The following is a 13,326-nucleotide window of genomic DNA, read 5'->3' as shown; positions in this document are numbered from 1 at the left end:
TAATCGGCTCTCAAATTCCAACAGCTTTTCCGAACTTTGGATTATAAGGAGTGCAATGTAAACTCTTGAAGTATTAGCAGCTCGTTGACCGAACCGTGAGGTAGAATGCCGGGTCCTTGCTGTGCCTGAACAATGTCTTGTATGAAGAGTGGTCACATAACTATGGTCTGCTCTTTCCCCTCTTTGCACTGAGACATGCTCCCTCTCGCTTATTGATTACTTAACATGAAGCACAGGGTGATAGAGGGTCTCTCTGTCTGTCTGTCTGTCTGTCTCTCTGTCTGTGTGTGTGTGTTTCTGTGTGTGTGTGTGTGTGTGTGTGTGTTTCTGTGTGTGTGTGTGTGCGTGCCTGTGCACACCTGTGCATACACAAACACATTTTCACTAGATTTCATTAGTGTTTGTTATATCTGTCATTTTATTTAAAGTTTTCTGTAATTGTTTTCTTGTTGATTTGTTCATGCATGAGCATATGGATGTGTCTACTGGATTAAACATAAACAAGAGGCGTTAAGCCGAATAGAAAAGGAAAAACAATAAGTAAGTGTTTAACGTGAATAGCAAAAGATTTTGATAAATATTCAACTATTCAAATGCGCTGTAACACCGGGACCCTTTGACACCCTCTGTCCCCTCTTGTTATAACAGCTAGCTGTCAATAAATTACAGTTCAGTCAGCAACATTTGTAGATGTTCTGATAAATAGTCACGTTATGCTGATGGAGTTCTGAAACAAAAGAACTACAGCAATGCACTCTAATAATCTATCTGTCTGTCTGTCTGTCTGTGTGTGTGTGTGTGTGTGTGTGTGTGTGTGTGTGTGTGTGTATTGTATTGTGTGAAGCTAGCATTTTTTTTCCTGGTTATGTGTCCAGATTATTAGTTGTGAGGAATGTGCGCTTATGTAATGATCAGCATGAGATGTCAGGCAGAATTAATCTGCAGGTGCACCAAAGCAAAACAAAAAACGTTTTGTTTTTTCAGCTGCCAAACTCTAATCGGAGAAAGATTTGTCCTTCTAAATTCTCCCTTCTTCAGTAGTTTTGTAGTTTGAGCCCCAAAAGTACGGGTATTCAACAGAATATATGAGAGACTTTAGAAAAATGAGAAAAGACACAAAGTCGCATACAGACTTCCCGGGGGGCTCTGGGCTTTTTGCAAAATGTAAACGTCAAAGAAGCAGTGAAGTGGAGGGTGAGGGTTGAAACCATCAGTCTCATAGCTTTCAGAGAGTGAAATGTTTGACGGTTTTACAAAGAAGGAGTGAACAAGGACAATGCTCTGAAACCAGCGGATAGTTGTACATTCTGGGTTTGATGATATATACTATTACCGAAGCAGCCGCAACATTTTGAATTTACAAAGAAGGTCCTGTCCCCTCCATCTCTCCCCTCTCTGTGGGGCGCCCAACACGTTGGGGCCCTGAACCTGAGCCCCATGAAGCCTGAGTGTTAAGTAGATGTCAAAAGACAGCTGTGAAGTGAAACTCTGGTTTGGTGTCTCCATTACTAAATGTTAAATGATTTCTTTTACTTCTGCAATTATCTAAAGCTGTTAATTGTTTGAGTTTGGACTTTAAACTCCTTAAACTCATGTCCCGAGGAGTTATCTTACAATTTATAACACCAGTAAACACTCAGGTAACGCTGCAGTCACGTTGACAATAGTGTCACATTATGTCCTCTTGTTCGGTTAATAGTTACAAACAGACACATGTGAACACGTAAATCTTTGACCTTTCATCTGTAAAGCCAAGAGAAATATATAAATGTTTCGGGAGCAGTGCAGTCAAAAGGAATCTGTCATTTATTGCTCTGTTTTTGCAATCATTTACTTTGGTGAAAATGTTATGAAGCATAGACAGAGCTCTGAGGTCACGCTGCTGATGCTGCAGCTCATACTGTGCTTCTCAGCCATTGGCTCGTTCACATCTGTGTGGCTGGTGTAAAAGAACATTTTATATCTTCAAATTGTATTGACTGTATTCTTTTATATTGACTGAGTATTCAGTTGTGTCTAAAACAGTATCCCCTTTGCAGACAGAAACTATTTTACAATAATTAACAAACCTCTGTTAGTGAAACCTTTTGGTGTGGTGTGATGAGAGCCCAGATCAGTCCTGTAAGAGGTCACACTACAATGTGTGAATCACTTCTTGCTTTGTAAAACAGACCTGTATTGAGCCTATGCAAATCCACCACTACAGACTTGCGAGTTGAGTTACCAGACGCAACTTCTGCAACGTTGGCAAAATCAATCAGTTACACCAAATACAATGTACTGTTGATTACCAAAGTGTGTTGACAGGGTGTGATGCTCGAAAATACAACTATTACCAAACAATAGTTACCCTTGCAAAACAATTCATTATGTGCACATTTATTCTACAGTTTATGATACTTAAATAAATTGCCTGACAATTAATTTTTTTCCCCAGAAATGCTTGAAGAAGTCACCCAGGCTGTCATAGTATTTAAGATAGATTTTATTCAGAATGGGTCTGAGTGGAAATACAACAGTTTGTATTTTTTCAATAAAAAATATCGATAAATTCACAAAGCCCACTACTTTTATCCACTGTAAACGGGTTATTGTGATTCTGCAGGTGTGAAGAATGTAAACTTAGCCAGAGCCAAAAGATTGTGTCAGACACAATGCAGTAATGCAGAAAGCATTTAATGCTTATCCCTTTTGGACGCAGGTTTGTGGGGGCTTTCCCCAGACGGACAGGATCCACCATGTAGGATCTTAAGGTGTCCGTGTTGTGATACAAGCAGGGAAAGTTGGGGTGTGATGCCGTCGTGTGGATGGTTTATTTCATGTCGTCGGGGGCGGGGAGTTTCTCAAGTGTGGGCTCCATGCCCCAGATCTCACGAGCATACTGGGCAATGGTGCGATCGCTGGAGAACTTGCCACATCCTGCAATGTTATAGATCACCTTCTTGGTCCATTCCTTGGGGTTCTGAAGTGAGGATGAAAATGATTGATTAAGTAATCAATCATATAATAATAATATGATCAGTAATTAAAATGGTTAGTAGCCCCGAGTCCCCTTCCATGGTTATACTCATTATATACTAATTAAAATCCTACTATGAATGCATGCCAGACCTTCAGGTACCGTGTGACTTATGTAGCTTTTTAACAAACGTACCTTGTAAAGAGCATTGACTTTCTCCTGGCATTTTATATATTCTTCATAATCAGCGAAGACCTTAAATCTGTGCAGGAAAAAAAAAGGCAATTAATTCAGGTATATAGTGCAATGCGAATGCATATGGTGTTTATGTGTGCATGTGTGTATTCTTACGTCTCGGGTGTGCACGCAAACAGACTGTGAGTTGTTCTCTCTCTTTCTTTTCATGCGCCAGCACGCAAGTTCATACACGTTCTTATTTGTATGTGTGTACGCGTGTGTGCGCCTCAGGCTGGCAATGTTAGATGTGTCTTTACCTGTCATGATGCATCAGCATGTCGACAATTTCTTTAAACAGGTCAGGCTGCTTTGGGCTAAAGAAGCCTCCAGCAATCTGGTCCATAGCCTGTTTCAGCTCAGGCAGGCGGTTGTAGTACTCTTGAGCGTGGTATCTAAGCGGGAACAAAAATAAACAATACGCACATTCAGAAAAACAGAAGCACAGACTTGTTGCTGTCGTAACCGGTCCATTAATGAAGGCGTAGTAGTCGGTGCCTTAGAGATACACGTGGAGAATATAGATACAAAGTTTGGACTGACGATGGTTCCTTCCTTACCCTTTCCTGTCAAGTGCATCAACTTCATCCACCAACATGCCGAAGATGAAAAGGTTGCCATCGCCGGCCTCCTCGGCCATCTCAACGTTTGCTCCGTCCATGGTGCCGATGGTCAGAGCGCCGTTCAACATGAACTTCATGTTTCCGGTGCCAGAGGCCTCAGTGCCAGCTGTGGAAATCTGCTCTGACAGGTCAGATGCGGGGATAACTGAAAGACAGAAGTAGAGGGTTGATGACTCTATTAATAGTTTTGTGTTTTATGCTGCTATCAGAAAGTCCTGATTGGGGTCATTTTTGCAGGGAGAGAAAAGAACGGGATAACAAGCTTGAGAGCAGATAGCGAGAGGAAAAAAAACCTGGGAATAGGGCAGGGATGTGGGAATTACCTCTCTCTGCCAGTGTGACTCTGTAGTTCTCCAAAAAGATGACTTTGAGACGATCTCCGACCACAGGATCGTTGTTGACCACCTCACCAATAGCTGTGATCAGACGGATAATCATCTTGGCAGTGTGGTATCCAGGAGCAGCCTACGTGAAAGGAACAGTTGGGGGAAGAGTGTGAGATGAATTCAACCTGAGTTGTGGGGGTGGGTCCGTTTTTTAAAGCCCAGTTGCATACCGTTAAACTGTACAAACCTTTCCTCCAATCATGACAGTTCTTGGAGTCCACTGCTTGTTGGGCTCCTTCTTTATGCCTGGCGGACACATGAAGAGATTACAGGACTGTGGTGTGTGTGTGTGTGTGTGTGTGTGTGTGTGTGTGTGTGTGTGTGTGTGTGTGTGTGTGTGTGTGTGTGTGTGTGTGTGTGCCCTGAAATCATCTTAAAACTCACAGGATTTGATTTGGAGAAAAAAGTGTCGGGCAGCAGATTTTGCCTGTGCACTTACGGTTGTAGTAGGTGATGATGTGCAGACAGTTGAGCAGCTGTCTCTTGTATTCGTGGATTCTCTTGACTTGAAGGTCGAACATGGAGTTGGGGTTGATCTTCACCTTGTAGTGTTCCTCCAAGTGAACAGCAAACTTCATCTTGTTTTCCTACTCATCAAAACATTGACCTCATTATATAAAGGACATCTAGTTCAAAATTCTGAATGCCATCAGGGACAACAGAAAAACACACAACAGCATTGAAAAAGACAAACAACGTATGTTGTGTGTCAAAGAAGACTCCTTGACTCGCATATATGCGGACTACTTGTGCAGACTGCAGTTAAAGCTGTTCATGGCAGCTGTGACATCGATCACAGAGCTCTGCAGGTTGACTCTGCTGCTTGATAGAAGTCCAGTATATCATTGGATAATCTGTCCACGTTACAATTAAAAGGCAATAATTACCTCATGATTTGTGCTACTGCCAGCTATAATAAAGCCGGAACATCTATTCACAAGTATCTCCAAACTGAGGATGAAATAATACTTCACCTGCTTCACTTTGGCAACATCGCGAATGAAAGCCTCGTCGTCCACGAACTCGTGGAGACGCTGCAGCTGGTCGAGGTCCCGAATGAAGTCCTCGCCAATTCTCTGTTAACAACAATGTCGAATGAATAAATCAAAGATGTTTAGCCAACAGTGTTGTTTGTGTGACCTGTGCACGTTAAAAAACACAGCTGACCTCGGCGATGACCTCAGCCAGCCCAGGGTTGCACATGACCAGCCAGCGGCGAGGAGTGATGCCGTTGGTCTTGTTTTGGAACTTCTTTGGCTCCATTTCGTAGAAGTCCTTGAAACTGCAGGCAGAGTGAAGCATCACATATATCAGGACACACACACACACACACACACGCGATGCAGCAACATAGAGGCTGAGGATTTATGAAACAGATACTGCAACATATACTACACATGCATGTAGTGTCAGAGTATTACAGGAAAAATGTTTATTTAGCGGACATACACTGTAGCTTTGAGGATGTCGGAGTGTATACGGGCCACTCCGTTGACAGCATGGGAACCCACAATGCACAAATGGGCCATGTTGATCCTCTTCTGCCCCCCTTCCTCAATGAGGGACATGCGGCTCAGACGATCATGATCACCAGGGAACTTGGCAGCAACTCTCTGCAAAGTTCAAAAGAACATGAGGCAAAAAATGACTCATCGGTTGTATGTTTTGTTTTTTGCATGCTGACTTGTGGATTTATATCATCGTGTATATTAAAGTAAGTCAACATGGCTAATCTAAAACACAAATGAGCAGCAACAGGACCATTTACATCAGCATGTAAGTAAATAAATGAAATGCAGTGTATTGTTGAGCTGCAACTCATAAAAAGTGTCCTTCTTGTGTGATGGAAAATGTTCCCTGTGCTAGTATTTTTCTCCTGTGACATATTTACCTGTTTCTATTGGCCCGTTTGGTGGTTTGACCTTTTTTGTTTTCGTAGATAACACTTCAAGTTTTTTGCACTCCCAGTTAATAAACAAGGGTAATAAAAGACAGATGTCTCAGTGTGACAAGGCTCAGATTAGATAAGAGGAAGGGGCCGAAGGGGGGTGTCAATGAGCAGTTAGAAACTGTTCACTAGATGTTTTAGTGTGAACTCATGCTGCCCTCCCCCCCCCCCCCCCCTCTATGCTCAGGTCCTTTATTAGCAATAGAGACGGGGCACTTTCGGCTCATCCTCCTGCAGACTACTCTGCATTCTGTATGACGATGGAGCCTTCTCTGCGCAGAGAATAAATACTCCAAGGACAAACTTCTTCTCTCAATGTTCCTTATTTCAGTATTATCGGACTCACTCTGTACTAATAAATAGTTTTCCCACCACACTTGTACCTCGTGTTCAACCACACTGATGAAAGTGCAGTGCTATTATCATAGCAAGACTTTATTACTATGGCACTTAACAACAGAGAACATTAACAGTGTGTGATCCCTCTGCTGCCGTAAATATACATTGTAGGCAGTGCATTATGGAAAGGATGACATGTTGCAATGTGCAGTACTAACCTCCAGGTGGCGACGGTTGATCTCATAGACAATTTCCAGGTGGCGAGGCAGCAGATGAGCAAACAGGTCAATCGGCCAGCGCTCCAGAGCTTCAGGAAGGACGGTGTGGTTGGTGTAGGCACAGGTGCGCACACAGATGTCCCACGCCTGAACACCAGCAAGAGGAAATACATAGCCTCCATGTAAATATTTTACTATTTTAAACCAATTTCTTTTAGTAATTGTGGTGGTAAGTAGTTTATGGCACCAAAAGTGTGATGTCCCAATCAAAAACGCTGCAACATGAAGCAGAGCAAGAGGAGTGTTTTAAACACTAAAATTAGTTCTAAATTAGAAAAATCAATCTATGAAGCTGTGAAACATGAAGCTCTGTTGTTACACCAGTGTTGCTCTTCCTCACCATGTCCCAATTGAGTTTCTCCTCATCAACCAGAACCCTCATCAACTCAGGAATAGCCATGGCTGGGTGAGTGTCATTCAGCTGAATGGCGACCTGAATATGCAGCACATTATTAAATGTCAATACAGAATTAGAATATGGCATGAAATGCTTTGTACTTGTTCATTTCAATAAGATGCAATAAAACCCACCTACAACCTGTTTAACACACTGACAAAGGCAATTTAAGAAAAGCACAGAGAACATCGGAGGGGAATCTTTTCATTTTTGACAGAAAGTAGTTTGTTGGGGTTTTTTTTCGCCTCACCTTGTCAGGCAGTTTGCTGAAGTCTGTGCGAACAATCTCCCTGGAGCCAAACTTAGAGGCCTTGAAACGACGGATGACGTCTTGCAGGGTGGCAGACACCACAAAGTATTCCTGCTTCAGACGGAGCTCCTTTCCTTCAAAGAACTGAGGACAAAGACACACATTTGTTCTGTTTCTGCTCTTGCAGGCAAACATGAATCGTTTTTTAATCATTAAACATAGCATTTAGCATATTCGTGACTGGTATTCATGTTTGGACAACCTAAATCTTTCCATATTGATGAAATAATTACCCAAACCAAAGGTAACAAGGAATAAGTAGCACATCTGTGGCTGTCTAATATGTAATGTTTTTTAATCAGGCAATTGTATCACTTTTGCATAACATCAAACACCCATAGTATCCAGTTGTATGCTAATGTGTGTGCAGTTGGTGTCTGTGTGTTGTGTAAATGTGAAGCTTCCTCCATCATTTATTTTTAGATATTTAAGGAAGCTGAATTAAGTAATCAGTGTCTGACCCGGACTAAAAGTTATCATGTTTTTCTTTTTCTTATTTTGTTTGATTTCACATTTATTAAGTCATCAAAGTAGAGGTGACCACCGAAGTGTTGAAGATTTTGTTTTAATAAATTATAAATATAGGTAAAAAAAAAAAAAAGCTAAATTATCACCTAGCCCCACCTGCTGGCAACAGAATAAAGTGTGATTTTAGAGAAAGTGTATTAATGCATGACATAAAAACCCTTTTTTGATGTAATTTAGCAAAATTTACAGTTTCTGGTCAGTGTCCATACATAGTATAGCCTAGAATAGTTTTAAAGTGGGGTTTTCTAATTGCGTTTTGGTCGAATTCGAGGCTGCTATTTGGGGTTAGCCTCACGCTCGCACGTTTACCAATATGGCAAGTGCCTCGAGATTGGGTTAACAACAATGCGCATGCCCAAAGGCCTGCAATTAATGTACATGGCACTGAATGGCACCAAAGAGAAGGTACTGGTCTGAATGCCGGTTGCCCTGCTGCAATTTGATTGGCTGTTTGTCAAGTAGCCCACTGTTTTATCATAGTTGCAGAAGTTTGAGGAAGAAAGCATGTGGTCCACATACACAATGTGGATTAGCTGCTCCAGGACAAATGTAAAGGTCTGCTCCTCGGTGACCATCAGAGACATTGTTGTAAACCAAACCGCTGGTAAACATAATCAGATTAACCATTGGATACACGTTAGAATATGGCTAACTGCTTGCTTTTTGCGACCCGTGTGTTTTTTTAATTCGGTGGGGATGGTATCAGGTCAAGAACAGGCTTTCAGGATCTCAAGCATCTTTCTGAGGGGATTAACGTCACCAAACGCGCAAGTAGCAGGACGGCAAATACAAACGTTGAGGTGAGCACAGTAACAACAAGTGGAGGAGAACAGGTATGTGCTCGGTCACCTGTAATCACCTGTGTGGGAATTGTGAAATAGCGCATTTGTCAAATCGTAAAATGATGTCATTTTCTGGTTTTGAATGTGTGCAAAGTAATTACGATGAGTTATTCTAAAGTGGTCAACTTGTCTGTTAAAATCAAATAGTGGCAGATGAACTAATATGTTGCAAAACCCTGATATAAAGCCTTTAATTATATTCATATGAAATTGGGGAAAGTGGAACATTTTCAGATTTTCAATGAATGAGATTGTTGTTTACGGCTGAAAATGTTTCATTTCGATGAACTAATCAGGGAATCCACTAATTTGCTCAGTGTTTCTAAGATAATGTTAAAATACACAATATGATAGAACAGCATTGTAACACGTGACTGGAATGAATTCAAACAAAGCTGTGATGTCAGGTCCACCACTGTTTCTGCTCTTACTTGCACAGATATAAATGGCCAGACCTGACATGAGTGGTAGCTGGAGCTAGATGGTTATCTCCCAAATCCTCCTTCTTGGGCCTTCAGGGGGGGCAGCTGTTATGCCAACTATAAAAAGGCAGCTTCAGAGGAAGCTGAAAGAGCACACGGTGGCTCTAGCTGAAGACAAAGGATACTAGTCGGGGTCCAAATTATGGAAATCCATCTGAGTTAAGATGAGCCATACAGTCATACAGGAGCCACACAGTCTACAGCTCCTATAATGTTCAACATTTCTTGTTTCTTCATCTTTCCTCTAATCCAGGTCAGCAAGGTCATCCTTGTCCAGTTCTGATGGATTAAAAGGTAAAATAGTCATATTTTTCACCTACATTGTCGTTGGGATACAGCACACGGGAGATGTTCTCAGCCAAGTTTCTGTCCAAAACAGCCTGAATGTAGCCACCGACATTGACTGTAAGGGGGAAAAGATAGAAACTGCATTCATTCAAGCTCTTTTGACAGCTGTTGCATGATTGAAAACGTTTTGAACACCGGCAGACACGTACAGTCTTTCAGGTTAAAATCGCAAGGCGCCTTAGCTGACCACAGCCTCATGGTGTTGACGACGTTGTTCCTGTAGCCAGGGATAGGCGTGTCATATGGCAAAGCCAGCACTACCTGTCGATACCAACACAGGAAAAGACATAAATAAATAAATCACCTCACCTCAGAAAGCGTTGATTACTCTTTCTTTTTTTATAAATAACATTTTCACCTGAGTGTCAACCCATTTGACACCATCGGGGTGATGCTCGGTCCTGCCATAGTAGTGCACTGGACGCATGTACTCAGGGCGTGCTTTCTCCCAGGGGTTGCCAAAGCGCAGCCAGTCATCAGCCTCCTCAACCTGGATAATGACGGATATTTATATTGAAGGGAAATACACTCATTAGTGGCTTTTGAGCTGAGCCAGACAGAAAATAATGATGAACGTGAAGAAATGATAACGGTGAAGGACACACATCCGACAGGTGATTTAAGGTGAAAATGAAACAGAAGCAGCTGTTCTTGCTCACTGAAACAAGACTACAAAGTTTTACATCCGTTTTTTTTCGGGGGGGGGGGGGGGGGGGGGTTTTCTAACCTGCCAGCCGTTGACAATTTTTTGATTGAAGATACCAAATTCATAGCGAATACCGTAACCATAGGCAGCCAGACCCAGTGAAGCCATGGAGTCCAGGAAACAGGCTGAAAACCAGAGACGGCACATGAAAAAAAAAAAACTGAATCAACATCTGACAGGCTCTTATGTAAAACGATGCATTATTTAAGTCAGTCGGCAGAGGTGAAATTTCTTTGAATTCATCAAATATGACGAGTGTAAAGATGCTCACCAGCAAGACGTCCCAGGCCGCCATTTCCCAAACCGGCGTCTTCCTCCATGTCTTCCAGTTCCTCCATGTCCAGACCCAACTGTAGAACAACAGGACACATCGTGGACTAATGAGATGATGCCCCTTATACAATAGTTGGAAAAAATAAATCTCACAGTTGTAAGTGGAATAGATGTAGTGTCTTTGTCTCACCTGGTACATGGCCTCATCACAGGCGTTCTCCAGCGCGAGGTTCACCATGGTGTTTTGGAGGGTGCGGCCCATGTAGAACTCAAGGGAGATGTAGTACACGCGCTACCGTTTTGGAAGAAGGGAAGAAATAACCAAACTAAATGAACAGATTGTCATCGTATGATTTAGGATTAGAGAAAAGGTCTCCACAGTGGCATGATGGGTACAATAACATCCACCCCAGACTATGAAGGGAATCTTCAAGTTTAATTATTTAGCTTCATGGTTGGGAGTGCATGAAATGTGCCACCTGAGCCTGTGTTTAGCCTCTGACATTTAGTTATTTTTTTCCTCCTCTGACATGGAGGGGGGTGGGCACAGGCTGATGAGGAGAGGAGAGGAGAGGAGAGGAGAGAGGGGACTGGGGGACAGATTGCTTTGGCTGTTACATAACACCAACATTTTGGCCTGGGCAAAAATAGCTCCTGTAGAGGTCGCTGCAAAGGTCAGCCGGAGCCTGATACCCTTTCATTACGGTGTTCAAGTTGGGAGAGATGTGGTACAGATAGATGTGTAGAAAAATAATAAATACAACTTCCCCCAAGAATGCATATTAGCATTGTCACCAATAAATCCTGTTGTTGTGACAGTGACTTTTGCGGTTCGCAACCTTACATGCAACACAAAACTACAGCCTGAACTTAGGTTTCCTCCCTCCTCAAGGTTTCTGTTTAGACCTTTTAGTGATCCACCTTTGACCTTTCAGTCTAGAGCAGTTGGGAGGTCAGCTGTTTTTTGAGTTCGAGGTTGCAGCTCACCAACATCTGATTAGACAGTATCTGAAGACTTGATGTGAGGAGTAAATGTCTCCCTACTGAGATTAATACGTAAGGGCTTTGGAAGTTAAACTACAGAACAGTAACCCTGCGAAGTAAGCCGAGAGGAGCAGGGACATTTTCCTCCCATGTTAAGAAAAGAAAACTCTTTATTCAGTAGAGTTATTAATGATCTTGCGAGGAACATTTTTTTCCTGCTAAGTAAATACATTTTTTACTCTGCCTCTGAAACCTCTATTGTGATTACACAGTTTTGTGAGATATTTTCAAGGAATAGTGTGGTGTGTCTTGCAATTATTTTGCTGCTTTAGTCTAGTGACGCAAGCTTCCTATTGTTGTTTTAAGGTTCTTTCTGTAGCTGGTTGTTAATAACACTGCAGTGGCTGAGATATAGCTTCTCTGTTAAGACTATGTGGCTGCTTATATATGAACTCTGATGCCCTTGGAGGCATGTACTCATATGACCAACGGAAGGGATATGCGCTTTATGGTCAGACAGGATGGGAACAGAAGGTCATGGAGCGGTTTAATGTTTCAACACACTATAAGAACGACGGCATACCAGCAGAGTGCTAAGAAGTCCTGATGAAGTTTAAATGCCATGACCTTACACTGACTTCAGGCTGCTGGAAGTACAGCGGAAGAATATAAATCCCTTGCTCTTATGAAAATGATTTATGGCCTTTTCTTTAATATGTGCGAAATGTGCAGAAGTTATTTCACGACACGGTATAAGATTCAAGTCCTGGCACAGAATTACCTCTGTTTACTGAGCAGGCAATGAGTGTACGATGACTTTTGTAGATGTCCTGAAGGTGTGAACCAGTTCCTAGATGAGATATAGCTTCCACCTGTACCGTGAGTGTGGGGCAAACTCTACTAAATGTAGTATTGTAGTCATCTTTATCACAAACACAAGATAAGATACCGTTTATGCCATTTTTGGCGTTGAAAGAATAGCACACCTTTTTAAGTAAATTATTAAATCAATATAAATCTTGGTGCTGTTGTGACTTACTTTTGGATCTTTCTCATAGTAGTGCTGCTGGGTTCTGATCCACCTGCCAATCAAGTGCTCCCGCACAGTGTGGGCGAGAGCAAAGTAGTAATCCCTTTTGTCAGCCACATTTCTGTCCTTGACCAGCGTAAAGTGGAGATGTCTGTTGAAATCTTGCTTCAACGCTGCAATGTTTTCGACGCCGGCGAGGCCTCGCACGGAAATCTGTTTCTTTCTCTCGTGGTCGGACAAGGGTTTCGACATGGTGGCACTAGCTGTAGCAGCTCAGGGCTCTTGACTTTCGGGCAGAAGGTAAACAGTAACACAACAGGCATACGCCACCACGCCCAGACACAAGAAAGGGACCCACACCACAGGCTCAGGTTCAGCATTTTAAAGGCACGGCTATGAATATTAAGGAGTGGGTGGAGCAGATTGTATATATTAGGTAATGGGTGGGGGATATGTTGAGGATAGAGGTTGTACCTTTTCAATTATGTGACACGTGATTAACTACGGGGGCCCATCTTGGATCAAAAACACAAGATTGGCAGCACTACATGGCACCTTAAAGGACGATGATGTCATTTACAGTACATCTATATTTATCGTGACAACAATAACATGCCAGCTCTTTGACTGGTCGAAACCACTGATTATGTTCAGTCAAC

The 13,326-nt window shown here is 42.3% G+C and overlaps 1 protein-coding gene across 1 annotated transcript; it reads right to left on the bottom strand.

Annotated features, from left to right (window-relative positions):
• Positions 1 to 2,467: 2,467 nt before the first annotated feature.
• LOC306705350 (glycogen phosphorylase, muscle form-like) lies at positions 2,468 to 13,015 on the bottom strand. The gene is made up of 20 exons (XM_079172082.1): positions 12,677 to 13,015; positions 10,844 to 10,945; positions 10,652 to 10,730; positions 10,402 to 10,505; positions 10,033 to 10,164; positions 9,824 to 9,935; positions 9,647 to 9,729; positions 7,415 to 7,558; positions 7,108 to 7,200; positions 6,708 to 6,854; positions 5,652 to 5,815; positions 5,370 to 5,484; positions 5,177 to 5,278; positions 4,642 to 4,789; positions 4,390 to 4,448; positions 4,140 to 4,281; positions 3,754 to 3,961; positions 3,454 to 3,588; positions 3,155 to 3,221; positions 2,468 to 2,962 (listed from the first exon to the last, which is right to left on the bottom strand). The coding sequence occupies exons 1-20, from the start codon at positions 12,917 to 12,919 to the stop codon at positions 2,813 to 2,815; spliced, it is 2,529 nt and encodes an 842-aa protein (XP_079028208.1). The 5' UTR covers positions 12,920 to 13,015; the 3' UTR covers positions 2,468 to 2,812.
• Positions 13,016 to 13,326: the final 311 nt, after the last annotated feature.

The sequence above is a fragment of the Pholis gunnellus genome (genome assembly GCF_910591455.1).
Source record: "Pholis gunnellus genome assembly, chromosome: 13".
Lineage (NCBI taxonomy): Eukaryota > Metazoa > Chordata > Actinopteri > Perciformes > Pholidae > Pholis > Pholis gunnellus.
This window is presented reverse-complemented; position numbering and strand designations above follow the sequence as displayed.